This window comes from Schistocerca americana, chromosome X (assembly GCF_021461395.2).
Source record: "Schistocerca americana isolate TAMUIC-IGC-003095 chromosome X, iqSchAmer2.1, whole genome shotgun sequence".
NCBI classification, from domain to species: Eukaryota; Metazoa; Arthropoda; class Insecta; order Orthoptera; family Acrididae; genus Schistocerca; species Schistocerca americana.
The window spans coordinates 673,391,667-673,418,413 of record NC_060130.1 but is presented as its reverse complement, the minus strand read 5'-3'; the positions used below and the strand labels follow the sequence as shown (position 1 = coordinate 673,418,413).

Genomic DNA, 26,747 nt, shown 5'->3' with positions numbered 1-26,747 from the left:
ATTTCATACCCCTATATACTGTTACATCCAGCTATTTGCATGAGATGACCAATTCAAACTGTGACTCTTTTATATTATAGTCATAGAAAACTAACTTTTTTCGTTTTTTGAAGTGCACAGTGTTTAATTTCGCACACTTTGAAATCTTATCAGTATTTGACTGAATGTTTGTGCGGATTCTTTCAGGTAGTACTTCATTAAATAACTGTCATCTGCGAGGTTACTGTTAATATTGTCCGCAGTGTTATTAATAAACAATATAAATAACAAGGGCCCCAACACACTTTCCCAGAGCACAGCCGAAGTTACTTCTACATCTGTTGATGACTCTGCTTCCAAGATAACTGCTCCGTGCTCCCTCCAAAATATCCTCAATCCAGTCACTAAGTTTGCTTGATACACAATACCCTCGAACTTTTGCTAATAAGCGTACATCTACGTCTACATCTACGTGATTACTCTGTTATAAAGTGCCTGGCAGAGGGTACAATGAAACACTTTCAAGCTGTCTCTCTACCGTTCCACTCTCGAACGGCTCGCGGGAAAAACGAGCACTTAAATTTTTCTGTGCAGGCCCTGATTTCTCTTATTTTATCGTGACGATCATTTCTCCCTATGCAGGTGGGTGCCAACAGAATGTTTTCGTAATCGGAGGAGAAAACTGGTGATTCAAATTTCATGAGAAGATCCCGTCGCAACGAAAAACGCCTTTGTTTTAATGACTGCCTCTCCAATTCACGTAACATGTCTGTGGCAATATCTCCCCTATTTCGCGATAGTACAAAACGAGCCGCCCTTCTTTGAACTTTTTCGATGACATCCGTCAGTCCCACCTGATGCGGATCCCACACCGCACAGCAATACACCAAAATAGGGCGCACAAGTGTGGTGTAAGCCGTCTCTTTAGTAGACTTGTTGCGCTTTCTAAGTGTTCTGTCAGTGAATCGCAGTCTTTGGTTTGCTCTACCCACAACATGATCTATGTGATCGTTCCAGTTAAGGCTTTTTGCAATTGTAGTCCCTAAGCATTTAGTTGAATTTACAGTCTTAAGATTTGTGTCTTATCGCGTAATCGAAATTTAGCGGATTTCTTTTAGTACTCACGTGAATAAATTTACACTTCTCTTTATTCAGGGTCAGTTGCAACTTTTCGCACCGTGCAGATATTTCATCTATATCATTTTGCAATTCGTTTTGGTCATCTGATGGCTTTGCAATACGGTAAATGACAGCATCATCCGCAAACAATCAAAGAGGGCTACTCAGATTGTCTCCCATGTCGTTAATATAGATCAGGAACAATAGAGAGCCTATAACACTATCTTGGGAAACGCCCGATATACTTCTGTCTTAATCTATGGCTTTCCATCTATTACTACGAACTGTGACCATTCTGACAAGAAATCACGAATCCAGTCGCACGACTGAGGTGATATTCCATAGGCACGCAGTTTGGTTAGACGACGCTTGTGAGGAACGGCGTCGAAAGCCTTCTGGAAATCTAACTATGTGGAATCAATTTGACGTCCCCTGTCGATGTGGACTGTGGTGTGTCCAAAGCGATTCCGGCATCAATATGGGGAGTCTGGGGAGGACTGAGTATCTTAAAGTGGCGTCGATATTTTCATCAGGACGGTCTCGCCGCCACCTCAACGGCCATCGCGGTCGACCCGATGCAATGCGTGGTTATGGATGGTCACTCTGTCAGTGTCGGTCATGCGCGGCTCAGAAAGGCACGCCACATCAATTCCGTTGCGACGAAACAAGTGCTCCAATTCATACTTCTTGTCAGAAACGCTAGTGGATATCCAGTTTAGGGTATGGAATGCCCTCAGTCTAACCTGAGCCATCACTGAAGAAAGTTATGACAGCGTCAGCCACAATGACGACCTAGGAAAACTTGTCAGTGAGGGCGCGTAGTTTCGTGATGGTTTGCGTCGGAACTCGTGGATACTGAATTCTTTAAACAAATCTTTGATTTATTTCAGGGTTCCTGCGAATTCTGAGGGTATTTGCAGCTGGTAGTGGGCCCCGGAGTTGTGTCGTTTTGAGAACGGTGGGGTGGGGAAGCAATTTCGGCGTTAAATCCGCTGCGGACTCGTTCTGGCCGCTGCTGCTCACTGGTGACAGTTCATTAAAGCGGGAAACTGTTCGGGGGTTGAGGTGTACATGGTTAGGCGTGTTGCAGTGGTGAGTGTGTCTTGCACGGAGCTGCAGTACCGGTATGTCGTCAACTTTCCAATATTTTAACGTAATTTGGCACTGGCTATAATGTGCTCGATGTGCTTCACCACATGGCACTCACGTTTGCTGAGTTATTCCTCAGTGTGACACATTTTCGAGACAGGTGATTCCCAGCGTACGTTACGCACGCTGGTTTCACGTGACACTGCTGTGCGTCATGATAAAATACCTCAGAGCGTTAGTACTGCGTGGGACCTTCAAATTCCTCGTAGTTTGTAACTGTCACCTTAAGGCGCAATAAGTTGGTAGGTCGACAAGTTCTTGTGTTTGTTCAATTAGGTCGCCAGGAACCGGAGCTGCCTGATCCTGCCTTCATTTGGACGTTCAGTGGTGGACACTTGGTCATGACTTTCACGCTGTCTACGGTGAAGTTCTTGGGAAGCGCTGCCACTATGGCTCTGTTTTCAGATCTGTCAGGCCGGATGTCACGGACGACCACCTGAATCTTGTATTTCTGTCCAGTAGGATATATGTAGAATTAGAAACTTTGTTTCCCAAAACCTTGGAGAAGGAATATACAGGGTGATTCAAAAAGAATACCACAACTTTAAAAATGTGTTTTTAATGAAAGAAACATAATATAACCTTCTGTTATACATCATTACAAAGAGTATTTAAAAAGGTTTTTTTTCACTCAAAATCAAGTTCAGAGATGTTCAATATGGCCCCCTCCAGACACTCGAGCAATATCAACCCGATACTCCAACTCGTTCCACACTCTCTGTAGCATATCAGGCGTAACAGTTTGGATAGCTGCTGTTATTTCTCGTTTCAAATCATCAATGGTGGCTGGGAGAGGTGGCCGAAACACCATATCCTTAACATTCCCCCATAAGAAAAAAGCGCAAGGGGTAAGATCAGGGCTTCTTGGAGGCCAGTGATGAAGTGCTCTGTCACGGGCTGCCTGGCGGCCGATCCATCGCCTCGGGTAGTTGACGTTCAGGTAGTTACGGACAGATAAGTGCCAATGTGGTGGCGCTCCATCCTGCTGAAATATGAATTGTTGTGCTTCTTGTTCAAGCTGAGGGAACAGCCAATTCTTTAACATCTCCAGATACTGTAGTCCAGTTACAGTAGCACCTTCGAAGAAAAAGGGACCAAAAACTTTATTGGCTGAAATGGCACAGAAAACGTTCACCTTAGGCGAGTCACGTTCATACTGAGTTGTTTCCCGTGGATTCTCAGTGCCCCATATACAGACATTGTGACGGTTGACTTTCCCGTTGTGTGGAAAGTTGCTTCATCACTAAACACAATCTTTGAAACGAAAGATTCATCTGTTTCCATTTGAGCAAGGATAAAATCACAGAAATCGATTCTTTTAATCTTATCAGCTGCAGACAGTGCTTGAACCAATTTCAGACGATAAGGTTTCATAACTAACCTTTTTCGTAGGACTCTCCTTACAGTTGATTGTGGAATTTGCAGCTCTCGTCTAGCTCTGCGAGTCGATTTTCCTGGGCTGTGAACAAATGCTTGCTGGATGCGTGCTACATTTTCATCACTCGTTCTCGGCCGTCCAGAACTTTTCCCTTTGCACAAACACCCATTCTCTGTAAACTGTTTATACCAACGTTTAATACACCACCTATCAGGAGGTTTAACACCATACTTCGTTCGAAATGCACGCTGAACAACTGTCGTCGATTCACTTCTGCCGTACTCAATAACACAAAAAGCTTTCTGTTGAGTGGTCGACATCTTAGCATCAACTGACGCTGACGCCTAGTCAACAGCGCCTCAAGCGAACAAATGTACAACTAAATGAAACTTTATAGCTCCCTTAATTCGCCGACAGATAGTGCTTAGCTCTGCCTTTTGTCGTTGCAGAGTTTTAAATTCCTAAAGTTGTGGTATTCTTTTTGAATCACCCTGTATTGTCTTTCAAGGTGTCTGCCGGAAACCTAAACGTTTTAGGTTTGAACGCTGTCTTCAGCTGACCAGTGAGACCAGTGGGTAGCTCACTGAGTTCATCGTATTTGCTGGTCGTGCATACGACAGGTGGGGGTAGCCTCCCAATGGCCGTCTTTTATCATATCTCTTCGTTAATTCACTCCTCAGCAGGCAGTGATAACTAGTTGCTGGTCGGGACGTTGTCAGTCATCTGAGGAGTGTCCTATGCGCCCATGTTGTCGTCAGAGTCTTTTGAGTCAGACTCTTCTATTCCCTGGGTGCCAGCATATCGATTTCACTCCACCCTCTGTTACTGAATAATTTCGCGCGCTTTGTGCTTAATGTGCTCACTTGTCCTGTAACGAACGCGGTAAACAAAGTTTCTGTAGTGTTCAGCGAGTGATTCAGCATGGGCGCTAAGCAGGTGCGAGACCAATGATTTATCACCAGTTACCCTTAGAGCTACTTCAAGGTAGGTTTTATGTGTTTAATACACGCATTGTTCATTCTTTCTCACATGTTATTCGAGAGAGGAATGATCGTATTCGGAGAAAACGGCATGGAGTGCATGGAACAAACACCGCATCTAAAAAAGAAAATAGCGACAGCTCAAGGAATAAAAGTTATTTTGTGATCCTGCCACTGAATTGTCTGCAAAGAAAGAGGGCGGTAATGACGTATTTAAAAAAAAAACATGCATCTATCATTGCTTTGTAGTCCATATTTAAAAAAAGAAAATCATGACTGACAGTAGAAAAAAGTTTTTTGTAAAAAAATATTACATTTCTTTCCTAACACTGGAGTCTATCATTAACCCCCGTCACTGTTCCATGTGTTGACCTGTGATCTTGCAATGTAAATCACTTAAATATGTTAGCCGGTCGGTGTGACCGAGCGGTTCTAGGCGCTACAGTCTGGAACCGCACGACCGCTACGGAAACACAGTGGAGTTTGAGCCTGATGGAATAACTACATTTAATGGTAGTTCATTTGAAAACGTTGTAAACTTACAGTTGTACATCAGAAAATACGTGGAGTGAATTAACAATATTTACTTGCACATCTATATGAGCAGACAATAATAAAGAGTGGAAGCCATCTTAAATTAATTCGAAATAAATTCACTGTTTGCAAATATCTTGGCATTGGCTGTGTTAGGTATAGACTTACTATCTGTTTGTGGGATGTAAAAACTTGTGCCGGACAAGGACTCGAACCTGCTTATCGCGAAAAGTCGCCTTAACCACTATGGCTATTCACGCACGCCTCCCGAACGGACCCATGCTTCCATATGTCCGCTATCTATATCCCTATGACATTGTCCTGTATATTCATCACTTAATGCTCACAGCTTTACTCAGTACTCCCGCATCGGTGAGGACGAGACTGTGATTAATCGAGACCCTTGCGATCACAGGGGCATGTAATATTTACTTTCGTGTCTGGATGAACAGACGTTAATGACGACTTACAGCCATCCGAAATTAATTATAAAGCCTACCATCAGCTGTGCCTCATAGACTGACTCAAACTTTCACTGTATAGGGATGCAGACAGTGTGACATATGGAAGTTTATGTCGGTCCGGGAAGTGTGCATTGATAGCTGAAGCTGTTAAGGCGACCGCTCGTCATCATTGGGAAATTCGAGTACGAGTGACGGTCCAGCATAAATTCTCTTACAGGAAAAAAATTAGATACGTATTACAATTCGGGATCTGATTACTGGTTGGAAAAAGAACGAGAAGATTCTGATGTAGATTAAATTGTAATTTAAAAATTAGCTGGACATTATCAAAATTACACCAAAAAGAGCCGGCCGAAGTGGCCGTGCGGTTAAAGGCGCTGCAGTCTGGAACCGCAGGACCGCGTACGGTCGCAGGTTCGAATCCTGCCTCGGGCATGGATGTTTGTGATGTCCTTAGGTTAGTTAGGTTTAACTAGTTCTAAGTTCTAGGGGACTAATGACCTCAGCAGTTGAGTCCCATAGTGCTCAGAGCCATTTGAACCATTTTGAACACCAAAAAGATGAAGGAAGAAATGTATCTTGCATGTAAATATGTATGCAACAATTAATAAAGATTTTGTACAAGAATATTTGTTTTCATATTCAATACACTATCAAGAATGGGTTGGTTTCTTTGACACCGAGTTGAGATTCAGATTCCCCCACCAAAGTTGTGTACCTACAAAATATTTGCAAGAACACTCCTTCTTCTTCTTCTTCTTCTTCTTCTTCTTCTTCTTCACCATTATCATTTTCTTCCAAATAACTGCTCAGGAAAACTTTAGTCAACACAATGCTAGCTGTCAAAGCTACCCCTTGCACACAATAAAAGTGCACATTACATCCACACGAACTTCCTGTCGCATTATACATTCCATCATGTCACTAATGCTGATCAGTTAACTGACATATTCTGTCTATGGCAAAACACAAAGCTTCATATACCCTTCCCAGGTCACATTAAATTTTATTTAATCATATACAACGTTGGGCGACATGCATGGGATCGTTTAGTTGGCGTCACGGATTTTCTAAACAAACTCCAATGGTAGACATTACACGAGTGGCGTTGTGTTTCACAGAATGGTTTACTGTAGAAATTCCGACAGAGTATGTTCGGAGAAAAATGTATTATTTCCTGCCACATACATCTCGTCGGATGTTCACAAAGAGGAAATCAGAGGATTCAAATTCAAATTGCTCTGAGCACTATGGGACTTAACTTCTGAGGTCATCAGTCCCCTAGAACTTATAACTACTTAAACCTAAGTAACCTAAGGGCATCACACACGTCCATGCCCGATGCAGGATTCGAACCTGCGACCGTAGTGTTCGCGCGGTTCCAGACTGTAGCGCCTAGAACCGCTCGGCCACTTCGGCCGGCGGAATCAGAGGAATTAGAGATAATACTAAGGCTTACCTACATTCATTCTTTTCATGCACCATTCACAAATGGAACGGGGATGGGGCTAAATGATAGAGGTAGCAGAAGTTCCGTTTCTGGAACGAAATGTAAGTAATGGATTTGTTTCTAAAATAACTGTATTCTAAAGTCAGTCACGATTTTATTTTTTAAACACCTCCCGTGTTTCGACCTGTCAGTGGTGATTGTGATGCATTCCATGCTGTCTTCTTCAAATATAACCATTCCACTCTTGAACAGTACACGAGAACAAATTAACAATGCATGATGGAATTGCTCTGCATCTCATGATTGCTTACTGTTATGGTCCTCTGTAATATATAATTGTTTAACATGTGTTGCACATTATGTGTGTTCAGTAATGATAAATTGTAATAGAATTACACATGACAGTGACCAAAGTTGGAGTCACTATGGTTGAACGCAGTGCGTGGCAACGATGTCTTCAGCAGAACCACTTTTTCAGCATCACTCGCTCATCGTTTCATTGTAATAATTATTAATTATTAGGAAAGCAGGTTACCAGGTTTGGCTGTAGGAGTTGGCTGTGTATTTAGCTTCTGTGATCCAGGGACCGAGGGACATGATGGGGGCGGATATAATGCACAATTGGTTCAGGGAGTGGGGTGGGGGGTGGAGGCGCTTCATGTGTTAATTCAGGCTACAACCAGCAGCAGCTACCCTCGCGATGTGTTTCCGCCAGTGCGCTCTTAGCTGCATAATATACATCTGCTGTAGGTCCTTCACACAATCAGTGATAGTTAAATACCACTGCTTGCATGTCCAAGGAGGTAGTGGTAACTGTTAAATCTAGAACCAGGGGACTATCAGTGTAATACTGCTACATATATGTTGAAGGGACTCGGAGAAACATTACGAATGTTTCAAATAAATAGATTATGCAATATGAAAAGTATGTTTCTCCGATTTTTTAAAAATTTCCTGCCTTTTTTACAGCACTGGCGTATTTTGAACGTATCACTGCTACACACATATCTGGAGGGACCTAGAAACAATAAACAGTCCGTTTCATATTGAAGCTATCCCACTCGTATTTGTTTAATCTTCCGCTGTTTTTACATTCGGTGACGTCCATTTTGATGTCAAAATGTCAGACTTTTCTTGGGCAGCCGTGTTTGAATCCTACAGCCATATTGGGTAAGAAATTGTCGTGATAAGGACGATAAATTATAGGAGCAATAAATGCAGTAGTTCTAATAAGGTAATAAATTATAGCAACAGCCATAATAGTCTGTGCAATAAATTAAATCCTAAGTATACACCAATATATGCAGTCCAACTCATAGGATAACACACCATATTCGTAAGTTAGATCCTCAATAAACGCAGGATAACAGCACAAGCAACCTACAGGGAAAAGGGGAAGAAGGTGGAGGGGGGCGAGGGGAATAAGAGGGAGGCAGATAGTAATGATATGAGGGGCGTTTGAAAAGTCCTTGCAAAATCTGAGAGATGGCACCACCGGTGTATATCGAGGTCATGTTTAGCTAGTAGCATCTTTCGAAAGAACGCACACCAAGTTTCAGCCATATTGGTCTATTTCTGTGTGTTTGGCATTCGTGTGAATCAAGGAATTCGAGCGATTGTCAAAAAATGGACGAAAAAGAATTTCGTGTGGTGATTAAACATTACAAAACGACACAGGAGACTAAGGAGAAGCTTGATAAACATTACGGTGTCTCTGCACCTTCAATTAGAACAGTTTATAAGTGGTTTCAAAATTTTCGGAGTGGCCATATGGGCACAAGTTACGCTGAACGCTCTGAACGCCTCATGGAGGTTACGAGTCCAGAAATCATTGATAAAATCCATGATATAGTGATGGATGACAAAAGAGTTAAGGTGCCTGAGATTGCTAGTGCTGTGGGCATCTCGAATGAACGGGTACATAATATTTTTCATAAACATTTGGACATGAGAAAGCTATCCGCAAGATGAGTTCTGCGACTGCTCATGCTTGACCAAAAACGGAATCGTGTGAAGTGTTGCAAGGATGGTTTGCAGCTGTTCAGGAAGAATCGTTTCGACAGTGTGGATGAAACCTCGTACTCCTGAGACCAAACAACAATCTAAACAATGGGTTTACCAAGGGAGAATCTGCACCAAAAAAGGCGAAGACAATTCCTTCGGCCAGAAAGATTATGGCTACTGTCTTTTGGGATTCACAAGGGATAATCCTCATCGACTATCTGGAAAAGGGTAAAACTATTACAGGTGCATATTATTCGTCATAATTGGACCGTTTGAAAACCGAGCTGAAAGAAAAACGCAGGCGATTGGACCGCAAAAAAGTCCTTTTCCATCATGACAATGCATCAGCACACACCTCAGCAGTTGTGGTCGCAAAATTAATGGAAATAGGATTCTAACTCGTTTCCCATCCCCCCTATTCTCCAGACTTGGCTCCATTGGACTACTATTTGTTCCCCAATTTGAAGAAATAGCTGGCGGGACAAAGATTTTATTCAAATGAGGAGGTGATTGCAGCAACTAATAGCTATTTTGCAGACTTGGACAATTTCTATTATTCGGAAGGGATCAACAAATTAGAACAGCGTTGGACGAAGTGTATAAGTCTAAAAGGAGACTATGTCGAAAAATAGAAAAGGTTTACCCCAAACACGTAAGTAGTTTTTATTTTTGCATGGACTTTTCAAACGCCCCTTGTAGGTCATAATCATTGCCCAGAACCCTCTCAGTCAAGTTTGATTGTGATGTCATAGTGTTGGCCGTACTGCATCCGCCATATTGAGTCACAAATTATCCCAATTGAGTAATAAATATCAGCGATAAGGTAATAAACTGTAGTGATAAGGATAATTAATTGGGTAATATATTACATTCTAAATAAACACCAACATTTGTCCTTCAACCCATAAGATCCACTCCAGGGTAATAAATTAGGTCCGAAATAAACAATGGATAACAGCCCAAGTGGCATAGAGGGGTAGTGGCGGGGATTTGGAGTAGGGAAGGAGTGAACTAAGGACGATAGTTCATAAATCTTTGCCTCAATTACGGTGGCTAAGAGGGTATGTGGCCAGAGTCACCAGCTTCAAAAGTGGAGGTGTTTGCTGCCAGTGAACCTGGTTGCCCTTTCGTTAGTACCTGCAAGGAGGTTTCCAGAGCAGAGCCAGTCCCTCAGAACTAACGACACAAGCGGGTAACGAGGTAGTGCCACGGGCTGTGGTATGCTGGTTTCCTACACTGAAACCCCATTTTACACCAGCGACTTTCTCGCCACAAACGACTACTCATTGTTGGTGCGCATTCTGTGCTTGCGTGTAAATCAGCAGCCAGCTAAGTAGGGAGCGGAACAGTGACGTCAGTGACCGACTGCCTGTGCCTAGTGTGGAGCTATGAAATCTTGAGCATGTTTCAGACTTTGCACGCGCAGAACAGATTATGTCGTCGTCTGCTATCATCAGAAGTTAAGGGAGGTAGACCAGGGCGACGCTCGATTTGGAACCGATGTACACGTTCCTTTTTTTTCAACTAAAAACAAACAAATTACCAAACTGACTTTAGACATTTGTTGTACACCCTTAAGATTGTTTTCTGTCTTTTTAAGTAAAAGATTTGCGCCCAGAAGACACTACATGACATCGACGAAAAATCTTCACAGAGTGCGAAGGCGGCTGGTGGGAGCTCTGAACGCCACAATTTTCGACCTAGAACAAAATTTCAAAAACTGCTTTGAAACTGATGATATTGTCTAACGTAATACGTACGGATATTTTAAATGGTTTTTAACAAAATGGCTTCACTCTGAAGTACAAGCCAATGTTTTGGGAAAAGAATCGTTATAAAAATGCTGGCGCCCGATAGCGTCCCAGTTGGGTTTAATCTGATTCAGATAAGCCGAATTTTATGACCAAGACATCAACGTGAGCTCACAATCATGCTCCTCAAACCATTGCAGCACGATTCTGGCCTTCTGACACGGACTGTTATCCTGCTGGAAGATGCCATCGCTGTTGAGGAAGACATCAAGCATAAGGAGTTACAGGTGGTCCCCAATAATGTTCATGGAGTCCAGATGTGTCATGGTGCCTTCGATTACTTCCGCAGGTCCCATGGAAGCCCAGGCGAATCTCCCCCATGCCATAATACTACTCAGACTGGCCTGCGTCCGTGGTGCGCTGCATGTTTCGAGCAGCAGAGCGCCTGGATGACGGCGTATCTGGACACGACCATCGACTTGGTTTATCAATAAATGGGATTCATCCGACCAGGCGACACAGTTCCACTGACCCGCTGCCCAGTCACGGTGATCCCGTGCCCACTGTAATTATAACCGACGATGTTGTTGAGTCAACGTGGGAGCACGTAGGGATCCTCTGCTGCGGAACATCACTGTGCGCCGAATGGTGTGCTCCAAAACACTTGTGCCTGCACCAGCACTGTACTCTGTAGTTAGATATGCCACAGATCGCCACCTATCCTGCTTTAGAGAGCGGGCAAGCCTCCGATCCCTATGTTCCGTGATGAGGTATGGACGTTTATTCATTTACGTTATTATTTACGCATTGTCTAGGCTTTTACTTTGTACACATATTGTAAAACGTATTGTCATCTGCTCCTGGTTTCATCATTCTTCAACCACTTTCCATAGACGGTCACGACAGTAGCAAGCGAAAAGCCGACTAGCTTCGCCGTTTACTAGATGCTCGCTTACAGGCACTGGGCCAAAACAATCTGGTTTTTGTCAAAGTCGCTTAAGTCAGCGGATTTCCGCATTTGCGCTACTTATCGTCGCTAGAATGATTCCCCATTCGTTACTGCTCTGCTCATATACACTATGTGATCAAAAGTATCCGGACACCCCCAAAAACATACGTTTTTCATATTAGGTGCATTGTGCTGCCACCTACTGGCAGGTACTCCATATCAGAGACCTCAGTAGCCATTAGACATCGCGAGAGCGGAGAATGGGGCGCTCTGCGGACCTCGCGGACTTCGAGCGTGGTCAGGTGATTGGATGTCAGTTGTGCCATACGTCTGTACGCGAGATTTCCACACTCCTAAACATCCCTAGGTCTACTTTTTCAGATGTGATAGTGAAGAGGAAACGTGAAGCGACACGTACAGCACAAAGCCGTGAAAATGATGGTCCCTCGCAAAGTCACTGTCACCTTGCAGGTGCCAAACTGCACAGCAGACAGCTCTGACAACGCACGAATTCTGGTGCTGCCGTGTAAACGAAAATGGTCACTCGTGACGGACGAGACAGAGTACAGGATAAAACGTCCGAGTTGTTGCAGTAGACTCACTTGCCACGAGTTCTCAACTGAGACAAGAAGTTGTTCGTGTAAAATGGGCTCAAGGTGAAACAAGAAGGTTGCCTCACAGGGGCAGTGGACGAAAGCAGGTCGGTAAGATCAGAGCCAGTTGGCACCCTTGGCCCTGCAAATTGCGCAAATGGAACTACACTCATCAGGAAACCGCCAGAGACCAAAATTACACAACTGACAATGTAGAAAAACCCAACAGGCAAATAAAACAACCACGAAAACATGACAGTCGTGCTCGAAAAATGTTACACAGCGTGGCAAACAAGCCCTAAGGCAGCAACAACGACATCAAGCTCGTGAGGCCTCACAACACACACGCTTTGTACCACAGATGATGGGTATCTGGCGGCGGAATGCGTGTCCGGCACTCCTTGTGAAGCCAAGCCAAGTCCGCTGAAGCGGGCGGTGGCGCTGCGGTGGTCGTGAGCAGTGCACTCTGCATTGTGCCGACGAACGCTTATCCGGGCCGCCGGGCTCTAGATGAACCGGCGCGGCGTTTCAATCTATCGCGCGATAGAACACAGCAATGAGCATGTTTCAAACCGGTCGACACTAAAATGGGCTACGGGGAGATTAGCAGTCGGATGTGCACAGTCGTGAGATTACGATGGAATCTCAAATACCACATTCATCTTCAGTCATGCAATGTAGTATAAGGGGCAGTTGTATGAAAATGAGGCAGATGGATAAAAGTAAGTAAAGTGTTCATTATTTCAGATGTAATCGCCATAACTGTTGACACTTTGCCGTCCGCCCGTCTCTTATAAATTTATTCGCTTGGTGCCGGCAGCGCTAATTCGGATTGGCTTGTCGCCGGCCGCTTGTCACCTTTGCGTTAATGACAAGCTTCAAACACATTGATTTTTGCGAGCTTTAATTTTTCCGGAAATCCTCCATTTTGCTGTATCGTTCCACAAACTCGAATTTTCTTTTCAAGTAACTTCTCTGCAAGTTCTACACTGTTATAATAATTATCTATGCAGAGGTGATGCCACTTTCCATAAGAAGGTGTCAATAGTTCCATCATTGTTTTTGCTAAAGGTTGTCCAGCGCCGGAACATATCTCGAATGAGGAAATGTATCCCTTACTCGAATCACACAGCTCCGAAAGCCATATTTGGTAATTTTCGACGGATTGTAAACTTTAAAATTTAACTGTCCACGCCATGGTTTCATTCCTTCATCAACTGAGATGTTTTGACTTAGATTAAACGTTTCTTTAAACTTTATGGAAAAATAATCAGTTACGAATTGCACTTTGAAAAGCCGGTCGGCGTTATTCGGTTTATTGTTGCTGTCGGAAAAATGTAAAAATGATAATATTTGTCTGAATCGTTTTGCGAAATATCGGTGTGTCTATCAACGAAGTTCGGGCCCCATAACGTCGACAAATTTGGCATTTTTTAAAATCCAGTTCCCTTCTATTGAAATTTTGACTGTAATACTTATTGGTTTCGTTGCCAATATATTCAAACAGATCGTTCTACGATATCCACCACGCTCTGTGTATCTTTGGGAAACATGTGTGGACCCGGAGATCCTTCAAATTTGTTATTGGTCCTCAGTAAATTCTTCCGAATCAGATGGCAACCGTAGCGTTCGCCGAGTTCTTCTTGGACGTATTTCACTATCTATCCTCTGACGATTTTGCTTAATTTTCATTTTTTTGATATCCAATGTCTTCTTCCCAATCACGCCTGAACGTCAGACAAGACGTCCGCGCATTCATCGTAAATAATCGTATCGTCTCTTTCGTCTGCCATGATGAAAGTGCACAAGTACTTATAAAAACAAGAAACTTGATGGGGTGTGTAACTTATTGTTACCTAAACAAAACACCAACAGAATGAAAATGATACTTAAGTGCTGTCACAGGCCACTGTGCGATAATATGCTCACGACCCCACTGCGATGTCGCCGGCCTCTCGGCGATACTATGCACACGACACCACTGTGGTGTCGCCGGTCTTTGACGACTATTTCGCGCACGACACCGCTGTGGTATCGCCGGTCAGCAAAGTGTTAATACATTTATCCCTCTGCGAGGCAAGGGGATCACTACCTTCTTGGAAAAGTGTTTGCGGTTGCCTACAAAATGATGATTGTACCCATCCGTGCACCTCTTCGTCCGAAGCAAATCTACAGCCACGAGTATCGTTCTTCAGGGTTCCAAAAAAATGGTTCAAATGGATCTGAGCACTATGGGATTTAACATCTGAGGTCATCAGTCCCCTATAACTTAGAACTACTGAAACATAACTAGCCTATGAACATCACACACATCCAAGCCCGAGGATGGATTCGAACCTGCGACCGTAGCGGTCGCGTGGTTCCAGACTGAAGCGCCTAGAACCGCTCGGCCACTGCGGCCGGCGGTTCCAAAAATCTGGAAATCGCATGGGGAGGGATCGGGACTGTATGGGGTACGTGTAAGAGATTCCCAGCGAAACGACTGCAATGTAGTCAACACAACCTGTCAACAAAATGCCCGCCCTCACGTTTCGACTACGCTGCAGAAGTTTCACTCGGATGCCCTTACACATACTCCATAGAGTCCCAATCTCTCCCCATGCGATATCCATAATTTTGGTGCCCTGAAGTAAGATACTAGTGGCAGTCGATTTGCTTCGGACGAAGAGGTACAAGCCCGGGTAAAATCACGGTTCCGTAAGCAACCGCAAACTTTTTCCGTGAAGCCACTGACCGTCTTGTCTCACAGTGGGATAAATGTATTAACAATTATGGGGATTACTTTTGAAATAATGAAGACTTTTCTTCCTTTTTTCCCATCTGTCTAGTTTTCATTTGTCTGCGCCTTATACAAATGCAGGAATGTGGTCAAACCCAAAGTTCTGTCAAGAATCCAGGAAAACTGACAAATAGTAATATCTGAGTCGTTCAATGTATGTTGAAATCCGACCGGAGACTTGTAAGATTCGTGGCAAACGCAGGCCACAGATTTGTCATTTGGAAGCGGAGCCAGCACTCCCACCACCCAGCCTGGTGTAAGTCCTTTCAGCCTGACTCAATTTCGGCGGCTCATGTGTCAATGTTGACACTTACTGATTCACGCAGCATGTCACGCGCCTTGGACCCAATTGCACACCTCTCCATTCAAGAAAAGTTACCGGAAATGAAGCTCCTACCTAACTTTCTAGTAACAATCAGCAACACTAACTATTAGAGATAGACGGTGACAGCACATAAAATAAGGCTCGTAAAACTAAAGAACTGCCGTGCATCAAAACTATGTAAACCGTAGCCTACGGAGTAGGCTGCGACTGGATTCGTGATTTCCTGTCAGAAAGGTCACATTCGTAGTAATAGACGGAAAGTCATCGAGTAAAACAGAAGTATATCCGGCGTTCCCCAAGGAAGTGTTATAGGCCCTCTATTGTTCCCGGTCTATATTAACGACATAGGGGACAATCTGAGTAGCCGTCTTAGATTGTTTCCAGATGATGCTGTCATTTACCGTCTTGTAAAGTCATCAGATGATCAAAAATACAAGTAAAATAATTTACATAAGATATCTGTATAGTGCGAAAAGTGGCAATTGACCCTGAATAAAGAAAAGTGTGAAGTTATTCACATGAGTGCTAAAAGAAATCCGCTAAATTTCGATTACCCGATAAGTCACACAAATCTTAAGGCTGTAAATTCAGACAAATACTTAGGGATTACAATTATAAATAACCTAAATTGGAACGATCACATAGATAATATTGTGGGTAGAGCAAACCAAAGACTGCGATTCATAGGCAGAACACTTTGAAGGTGCAACAGGCGTACTAAAGAGACTGCTTACAACACGCTTGTCCACCCTATTCTGCAGTATTGCTGTGCTGCGTGGGATCCGCATCAGGTGGGACTGACGGATGAAATCGAAAAAGTTCAAAGAAGGGCAGCTCGTTTTGTATAACCGCGAAATAAGGGAGATAGTGTCACAGACATGATACGTGAATTGAAGTGGTAATCATGAAAACAAAGGCGTTTTTCGTTGCGACGGGATTTTCTCACGAAATGTGAATCACCAGTTTTCTCCTCCGATTGCGAAAACATTCTGTTGCCACCCACCTACATAGGGAGAAATGATCATCACGATAAAATAAGAAAAATCAGGGCTCACACAGAAAAATTTAAGTGCTCGTTTTTCCCACGTGCCGTTCGCGAGTGGAACGGTAGAGAGACAGCTTGAAGGTGGTTCATTGAACCCTCTGCCAGGTACTTTATTGTGAATAGCAGAGTTATCACGTAGATGTAGATGTAAATGACGTCACTGAAGGAGTATGGATTTTTCAGCTAGTACCAGTCCAACGATGGTTTTTAGTCAAGTTAGTTCTAGCTACTGGAGTATCTTGTTCGCTGAGAGAAATATCGTAGTTGAGGCACTATGGTATGTCAATGCGTTCTGGTTTTTTTTCAGCTGATGATAACCCCTCGGATCCTGAATTATGAAGATTTTGAGGTAATACGGAACAGCTGTCTGCTTCTCACACTGTGTAAACCAACTGGAAGTGGCTGATGCCCTCTTCACTGGACTGGTGTGTCGGAGGATCGAGTTAAAAGTCTCAGCTCAGATTTAGATTTTCCGTGGTTTCGTCCTAGCAAGTGGGATAGATGCTTCACTACGGCCGGAACAGCATCCCCCTCACGATACTGCCACAATTTTTGTGGTATCGATAGCTACGATGCGACGGCTTAGGTACAAGTTCTTAGGTTGGCACTACGAGAGCGGACGAACAACTCCGACCACAGCGCCCTCTAGCCGACGATGTGGAGCACGACGAGCGCCGCTCCACGTTCAGCCCATTTGATTACGAGCAGACGACCTAGCAAGATTGTTTCTATTGCATAGTGGACGAGCCACTACAGATTTTGCCTTTGAAACTTCTAGTCGATGTTAGCTTTGATTGATGTACGGCTTCGCATGAACGCCAAAGCTAAGTAACAATTTAAGTATTCATATTCTTCCTATAGTAAAGGTGCTTTAAATTTACACGCAGTACCGAAGTACTTCACCCTTTCCTGCTCCTACTCGCGTCCTTTACTCTCGGCCTTTTTTTGCAGAAGCGGTTCACAGGAGCAGATCCACGCGCTGGAGCAGATACAAAATTTTTAATGAACTCGAAGACGGGGGATCACAAGCGCTCACCCTCTTCTCTTTTATTCCAGCATACTATCATTCATAGAGCGAAGGCTGTGACTGGAGATTTCATGAAAAATGTTCCAGGGAAAACAAATGGCCAACTCATAGCTGTAGTATCAACATTCACTATTTGAGCAGAAGTATACGGTTACCCTTATATAATACGGAACTGACCACTGGATGTCACGTGAGGCGGATCCGCCAGTAGAAACGGAGGTGTGGAGTGTGTTGTCAGTAGAGGAGTAGTAACGGCAGAATGGGTCGGTCAGGAGAGCTTAGTGACTTCGAACATGGACTGTATAGTCACTGCATGTCACCTAAGTAATGAATCCATCACGGATATTTCGGCCGTTCTAAAGCTTCACAAGTCGACTGGTGATGCGATTGTGAAGTGGAAATGCAAAGGAACAACAACAGCTAAACCAAGACCATGCAGACTCAATGTATCGACCAACAGGGACCGTCGAGCACTGGGGTAGGCTGATTGTAAAAAGTCGTATGAAATCAGCGGTAAAAATTACTCATGAATCTCAGTCCATCTAGCACAATGACTGCATAAGGAGCCGAAAAGAATGACGTACTCTGATGGAATAATTCCTGTCACAAATTTCTGTAGTCAGCGCAAAGAGACACTTGTAATGATGTAAAGTGCGACGCCACTGAAGAGTGGGTTGTTGGAAACGAGTGATTTTGAGTGATGAAACACGCTACACCCATCGAGAATCCGATAGAGAGGTTTTAGTTTGTTGAGTGCCTACAGAACGTTGCTTGCCATGATATATCGTGCCTACGGTGAAATACGGTTACAGATGGCCGTATGGGTGCATTTTTCGTGGCTAGGATGTGGTTTCCTTACTGCACTTAAGAAAGCGCTGTACTGCGTACAGCAGGGGAACACTTCGGAGACAATCCTGGTTTATATCAGCGGGACAATGCTCCCTGTCGTAAAGCAGCATCTGTGAGATAATGTTTTGTGGCCAATAATATGCCTAAAATGGAGTGGCCTGCTTAGAGTGCCGGCATGAACGCAAAGAAAAACCTTTAGCGTGAGTCAGAACGTCAACTTTACTCCAGACCCCAGCATCCAACATCACTACCATCTCTGGTTTCGACTCTCGAGGAAGAATGCCATTCCTCCACAGTCATTGAGACAAGTCATTGAACGTGTCCCCAGCAGAACTGAAGTCGTTATAAAGGCGAAGGAAGCACGCACCCCTTATTAACGTCCACTAATAGGTGTCTGGATACTTTTGATCATATAGTGTATGTAAATATTGTACGGTACCCGTTGACAAACCGCCACAGCCACAAAGTGAGGGTAGGCGGTTTGCGAGCGACTGACCTGTGGCGGGTGACTTGTTCCTGTGCAGGCGGGCGCGTGGGCGGTGAGCGGGCTGCGGGTGCTGCGTGGCGGCTGTCCGGCGCTGTGGCTGCGGGGGCGGCGCGTGCGACTGCCAGCGCGTCGTCGTCATCTTGGTGAAGGCGAACGGCTCCAGCAGCGTCATCGCGTCCATCATCCGCGTCACCTGGTGCAGCGCAGAGTGCGACGACCTCGGGCTGCAACACAGCACGCAGTCGGCTAAATGCGTACTGCCGATCTCTGCCTATCATGTGTTAGCATTGCCAGAGGGAACGTTTGCTGTATGCTCGGACAACGAATGCACAATAAAAATCTCTACCAGTTCCATTATTTATATGACTGAACATCTCCTGCAACAGAAGTAATATCGTATGGGAAAGACGTGGAATCTATTGTTTCTTGACGAGACCACAAGTTGCGGTAATAAGTTACACGTATAAAAGACAGAGCTATTTATCTCGAGATAATATAGACAAATGGTGATGCCAATTCGCACGGGTACAAAATGGAACTGTTGCTTTGAAATAAAAATACCCCACTTGGCGACAGTAAGTGATACGTACGCAAGACAATGTCTGTTGTTTGTACGGGGTGATCCAAACGTCAGTTAAAATTAGAAAATTCAATACTTCGCGGGGAAATGTAGACAGAGAGGTAAAAATATACACACATGCTTGGAATTAGATGGGGTTTTCTTGAAACCAAAAAAGTTCAGCAAATCACCAGCGCATGGCGTTTCACATAATAAACACATCAAAAAAATTTTGCTTCACCTCGGTTCCGAGAGTTCCGGAACCTGTTCAGAAAATTGGTATACAGATAAACATAAACATCATTTCCGCCATTTTTATTGCTCATGAAACCCACACATTGCATATTGCACCACCATACAGCGAGGCCTTCAGAAGTGGTGGTCCAGATTACTGTACACGTCGGTACCCCTAATAACCAGTAACACGTCCTCTTGCATTGATGCATGCCTGTATTCGTCGTGGCAGACTATCCACAAGTTAATCAAGGCACTGTTGGTCCAGATTGTCCCACTCTTCAACGGCGATTCAGAGTAGATGCCTCAGAGTGCTTGTTGGGTCACGTCGTCCATAAACAGCCCTTTTCAATCTATCCCAGGTATATTCGATAGGGTTCATGTCTGGAGAACATGCTGGTCACTCTAGTCGAGAGATATTGTTATCCTGAAGGAAGTCATTCACAAGATGTGCACGACGGGGGCGCTAATCGTCGTCCATGAAGACGAATACCTCACCCATATGCTGCTGATATACACTCCTGGAAATTGAAATAAGAACACCGTGAATTCATTGTCCCAGGAAGGGGAAACTTTATCGACACATTCCTCGGGTCAGATACATCACATGATCACACTGACAGAACCACAGGCACATAGACACAGGCAACAGAGCATGCACAATGTCGGCACTAGTACAGTGTATATCCACCTTTCGCAGCAATGCAGGCTGCTATTCTCCCATGGAGACGATCGCAGAGATGCTGGATGTAGTCCTGTGGAACGGCTTGCCATGCCATTTCCACCTGGCGCCTCAGTTGGACCAGCGTTCGTGCTGGACGTGCAGACCGCGTGAGATGACGCTTCATCCAGTCCCAAACATGCTCAATGGGGGACAGATCCGGAGATCTTGCTGGCCAGGGTAGTTGACTTACACCTTCTAGAGCACGTTGGGTGGCACGGGATACACGCGTACGTGCATTGTCCTGTTGGAACAGCAAGTTCCCTTGCCGGTCTAGGAATGGTAGAACGATGGGTTCGATGACGGTTTGGATGTACCGTGCACTATTCAGTGTCCCCTCGACGATCACCAGTGGTGTACGGCCAGTGTAGGAGATCGCTCCCCACACCGTGGTGCCGGGTGTTGGCACTGTGTGCCTCGGTCGTATGCACACCTGATTGTGGCGCTCACCTGCACGGCGCCAAACACGCATACGACCATCATTGGCACCAAGGCAGAAGCGACTCTCATCGCTGAAGACGACACGTCTCCATTCGTCCCTCCATTCACGCCTGTCGCGACACCACTGGAGGCGGGCTGCACGATGTTGGGGCGTGAGCGGAAGACGGCCTAACGGTGTGCGGGACCGTAGCCCAGCTTCATGGAGACGGTTGCGAATGGTCCTCGCCGATACCCCACGAGCAACAGTGTCCCTAATTTGCTGGGAAGTGGCGGTGCGGTCCCCTACGGCACTGCGTAGGATCCTACGGTCTTGGCGTGCATCCGTGCGTCGCTGCGGTCCGGTCCCAGGTCGACGGGCACGTGCACCTTCCGCCGACCACTGGCGACAACATCGATGTACTGTGGAGACCTCACGCCCCACGTGTTGAGCAATTCGGCGGTACGTCCACCCGGCCTCCCGCATGCCCACTATACGCCCTCGCTCAAAGTCCGTCAACTGCACATACGGTTCACGTCCACGCTGTCGCGGCATGCTACCAGTGTTAAAGACTGCGATGGAGCTCCGTATGCCACGGCAAACTGGCTGACACTGACGGCGGCGGTGCACAAATGCTGCGCAGCTAGCGCCATTCGACGGCCAACACCGCGGTTCCTGGTGTGTCCGCTGTGCCGTGCGTGTGATCATTGCTTGTACTGCCCTCTCGCAGTGTCCGGAGCAAGTATGGTGGGTCTGACACACCGGCGTCAATGTGTTCTTTTTTCCATTTCCAGGAGTGTAGTTGTACTATAGGTCGGAGGATGGCATTCACGTATCGTACTTCCGTTACGGTGCCTTCCATGACCACCAGCGGCGTACGTCGGTCCCACATAATGCCATCCCAAAACAGAAGGGAACCTCCACCTTGCTACACTCGCTGGACAGTGTGTCTAAGGCGTTTGGCGTGACCGAGTTGCCTCCAAACACGTCTCCGATGATTGTCTGGTTGAAGGCACATGCGACACTCATCGTTGAAGAGAACGCGATGCCGATCCTGAGCGGCCCTTTCGGAATGTTGTTGGGCAAATCTATACCGTACTGCATGGTGTCGTGGTTGCACAGATGGATCTCGCCTTGGACGTCGGGAGTGAAGTTACGCATGATGCAGCCTATTGCGCTCAGTTTGAGTCGTAAAACGACGTCCTGTGGCTGCATTATTCAACATTCTGACGTTGCTGTCAGGATTCCTCCGAGCCATAATCCGTAGGTACCGATAATCCACTGCAGTAGTAGCCCTTGGGGGGCCTGAGCGAGGCATGTCATCGATAGTTCCTGTCTCTTTGTATCTCCTCCATGTTCAAACAACATCACTTTGGTTCACTCCGAGACGCTTGGACAGTTCCCTTGCTGAGAGCCCTTCCTGGCACAAAGTAACAATGCAGAAGCGATCGAACCGCGGTATTGCCCGTCTAGGTACGGTTGAACTACAGACAACACGTGCTGTGTACCTCCTTCCTGGTGTAATGAGTGGAACTGATCGGCTGTCGGACCCCCTCCGTCTAATAGGCGCTGCTCATGCATGGTTGTTTACATCTTCGGGTGGGTTTAGTGACAGTCAAAGGGACTGTGTGTGTGATACAATAACCACAGTCAACGTCTATCTTCAGGAGTTCCTGGAATCGGGGTGATGCAAAACTTTTTTTGACGTGTATACAAAAGTAATAATTAGCATAAAAATTGATTTTTGGGAAAGACGGTGTTTTTTGTAACACATGCTCAACATATCGGCTGTCATTCATCAACAATACCTGTAGTGGAGCGACAATGTTGTGAACAGCACTGAACAGTAGGTATGGTGAGAAACTGCCGTCGGATGTTTTCTTTTAGCATTCCTAATGAAATCGGATGATCGTGGTAGGCTTGCGACTGCAGATGACCCCACAATCAATAATGACACGGATTAAGGGCTGGGGACTTGGGAGGTCAAGGATGACGGACGTGACAACGCAGCATTCGATCCTCACCAAGCGATGTACACAAGACGTATTTCACAAGCATAGCAATATGGAGAGGAGCGCCATACTGAATAAAGGTCGTACCTTCCAGCACGTGTTTATAAACCTTCTCTCATTACAGCTCATTTTATACACGATTCTCATGCGGCGTCACTGACATTTTACTGTCCAGCATTGTCTGTTAGCCAGTTTTTGCACTCGTTTTTGGTTTCAGTGAAACACCATGTCATTTCAGGCATGTATATCAATTTTTACCTCCCTATCTACATTATTCCCTGAATTAGCGGGTTTTAAAATGTTAACAAACTTTTAGGTCACCTTGTATATTAAACGGAGTTACACAAATGCACCGTATAGCACTGACCTAGTTTGTTAGACCTCACTACATTACGTGAAAAGCGGCAGGATTGATGACAAGCGTCAAGTGCATTTGAGATCATGGCAAGCGAGTGCGCGTTCTTTAAATATCTGTTACTGCATCGTTGTTACAACTGTAATGATATCAGTACGCTACATGGGACTCCAGGTAGCAGTAACTGAACATTTCAGTAGTAACTAACTTCTAGTACTAATTTGTCCGGATACTATAACGACGATGGAGAGAGGATATGAGAGCAGGTGAAAAATTAATTATTTAATGTTCTACCTATGTGTTGAAGCTGGAACTGCTATAATTCCGACTAAGAAGTAAGCATATATTTGAACTAACCGTGATTATCCTTAAATTAGAAGCCTATTCTCGCTCACTGCCTGTCATCACTCGCTCATACTTTTAAATATTTGCTGGCATTCAGGTTAGATTTGATGGGAGGCTAAAATTAACTACGCTACCACCAACAAAATTTGATAAATGGAGCACAAAATAACGTAAACGTAGATTCAATTATGTTCAAAATAACTGCAACTTTCCTTCGCTCCGCTCTTTGAGATTCCGTGGCGTAGCGCGTAGTGTCAGGAGACTTGAAAGAGTTACACGCGTCGTCCCAGGCTAAGATCATTACGCAGCACGAGTGGCGCACTCTGAGAAGAGAGCACATGTTCTTGGTCTGCTGCAGTGGCAGTGCTGCGGTGTGCATCACACTGTGGGAGCGGCAGTTGGAAACGAACTCCAGGGCGTAAGTGAGCGCCAGAATTTCACGTTGAGAACGTGTACAATTTAGATATACAATTCTTATAGGTGAAACATCTAAATGATTCACAGGGTCACCGTGAAATTCTGGCGGTGTTTAAACTAAATGCGATGTCACGTCCAGCCATAGTGAAACAGAGCTGGTAATCTGACAACGGCGCACAGACATGGGTCATGCTGAACGGGAAGGAAGACCATCGATATGGGCCACAGACGGAAATTTTCAGTCAATCGAGAAAGTGATTCACAGCAGTTAAAAATTTTCCGAGGATGAGGACGTTCACACAGTGGTTCTCGAATGACTGCCTCAGCAAGGGATGGATCGTCGAGGAGCTGAACGATTGGTTGAACATCCGATCGTTGTTTTACAAAGAGTTGGTGACTATGTCGAAAACAAGTGTCACGTATGTCTGCCATTTTAAAGAGTAGTGCAGCATTCAATAAAAGTTTCTTTGCCTGCCATAATAACGTATAACTTACATTCTGAAGTCCTCTCGTATCATCTGGACCGAGCAAGATGGCGCAGTGATTAGCACAATGGACTCGCATTCTAGAGGACGACAGTTCAAATCCCCGTCCGCTCACCCAGATTTAGGTTTTTACTGATATCCCTAAACTTCTCCGGCAAAATGCCTAGCTAGTTCCTTTGAAATGGCCACGGCCGATTTCCTTCATCATCCTTTCGTATTCCGAGCTTGTGCTCTGTCTCATACCGCCGCCACTAGTTTTCGGTGCTACTAAGCGGAATTGCCGCAGCTGTTGTAAGGAGGCCGCGTCCGCCAGTCGGCACGGAGCGAACCAAAACACCATTGCATGAGATGCGGCAGTAACACCAGCTGGTTTCCACATTGCGTGTCAGAGGCCAGTACTCGCAGTACTGTCGGCGAAGCAGAATGGCAGGGCGACCACGGAAGTCGCAGGCCAGTTGCCCACATTCTGGCCGCAACACTGTCTTGGGGTACGCGTTTAGAAGCAATGCCCCGGCACTATTGGACACCAAACCTGTATAGATACCCATTATTTCCAGTAGAGATAATCGGAGTCTCGCAGCACCTACTACGGCTGTAGGTTGATATCAGGCAACAGGGTGACATGGTCGACGAGCCGACTACTGGCTCTAAGTCTACTCCCGTGAAGTTGGCACCTTCCACTGGTGGACCACCTCGGGTTCACTTCGGCAGTAGCTGGATTTCTGCCTCGGAGGTCAGCCGTTCGTGACCGGAGTTGTACAGCCGACATCAGCCTGTACTTGCGCTGTACGCCTCCGCTAGGAATGGCGAACACTACCGATGTGAGCTGTCATCCGCTACAAGAACCATGGCGGACTACCCTGTCTACAGGCGCGCCCTGTGGTCAATGAAGGAAAATTACGAGAATAAAAACATAGACACAAAATTTTGTATAGTTGTATGAGGAAGTGTCATGAACGACATACTATAAATCCCCACCAGTTGGGTGTGAGCGTGGTGGTTGGGGGGGGGGGGGGGAGGGGGTTAAATGCAACTTTTTTTAGGTTTTGTTTGAATGACTCAAAAACCATAGTTTCTAGCAAGACTGTTTCCCAGTAAAAAATTAAAATAAAAAACGTACTATACGTATTTCCTCTACGACCAATAGTTTCGGCGTTGCTGAGGGATGGAAAACCCGCAGTTTATTAAAAGTAGTGTTCTGATGGTATCAAATTAATGCCTGTTGTTAGATGAAGTAGATTAAGATGAAATGTTAAATGTCTGTACCACGTATAAGTATCTTAGAGCCTACTGAGGCATAAATTATACTCGAGTGTGTAACAGGGTGGAGAGGGTGAAGATAGAAGTGCAAGGGAAGATAGTTCGCCAGACTGTGGTCATGCCATTCCCTCCTGAAGACAGAACAGGTGATTTCCACTCGCTACATCACAAGAAGCAACTACTGGGTGTTTCACAAACTTATTTAGACCATCTGCAGCCCGCCATACTAATCACTGGCAAAGCGTAAGCGTTTCTGCGTTAGTATTAGTGGCACAGTAACTCATAACTGTATCACATGTAGTGTAACACACTTTTGTGGAAAATAAACACACCATCCTGTGGAGGGCAATTGTAGTATAACGTTGTGAAACACCCTATAGTTGCTTCTTGTGAGGTGGCGAGTTACATAGAGTGGTGGGAAGTCACCACTCGCCCTTCGTTTTGCAGACATATGAAGGAGAGAAGTGCATGACTACAATTCGCCAGCCTACTTCCCTTGCACTTCTGCCCTCTACCTATGCCTCCCCACTCTCTTACACCCATAGAACACAATTTATCCCTTATTGCATCGCTACTGCACTTAAACGTGGGACACAAATTTAATATTTTTGTTCTTACCCCACCTTATTTAACAGTAAACAGTAATTTTTTACCATGAAAACAGTATGTTTAATAATCTTCAGCTTTTCCATCCCCTGCAACGCCGAAAATGTTAGCTCTAAAGAAAAAGCATATAATACCGTTTTTGCACGAAATTTAATGTAGTTTCAATTTGTACTGGGAATAATTTTCGCTAGAAGCTGCGGTTTATGAATTATTCGAGAAAAACTTAATAAAGTGACCTATAAATGCCCCCCCACCCCCACCCTTACACGCCATTAATGTGGAGTTTTAGTACGTTAAACTCCTACCACCGTAAAAAATTGCGTCTACTTCACCTTGTTTGGTCTTCATTGTCTGGGCTACTGCCCTGACCTGCAGAGACGGTGTACGAGCTGCCGCAGGTTACCAGAGTCAGTCCTGCTCTGCTGTTGACGTTAAGCCGGCTGCTGATCGGCCACAGTATCAGTAACCGCCGG

The 26,747-nt window shown here is 45.1% G+C and overlaps 1 protein-coding gene across 1 annotated transcript in view; it reads right to left on the bottom strand.

Annotated features, from left to right (window-relative positions):
* Positions 1–24,441, bottom strand: part of LOC124556241 (putative uncharacterized protein DDB_G0290521) — a 72,482-nt gene extending 48,041 nt beyond the window's left edge. Inside the window, exons 1-2 of the mRNA XM_047130229.1 lie at positions 24,419–24,441; positions 18,872–19,086 (exon numbers count right to left, since the gene is read on the bottom strand). Of these exons, the coding sequence (XP_046986185.1) occupies positions 18,872–19,086; positions 24,419–24,441 (238 nt within the window). The remainder of the gene's footprint in view (positions 1–18,871; positions 19,087–24,418) is intronic.
* Positions 24,442–26,747: the final 2,306 nt, after the last annotated feature.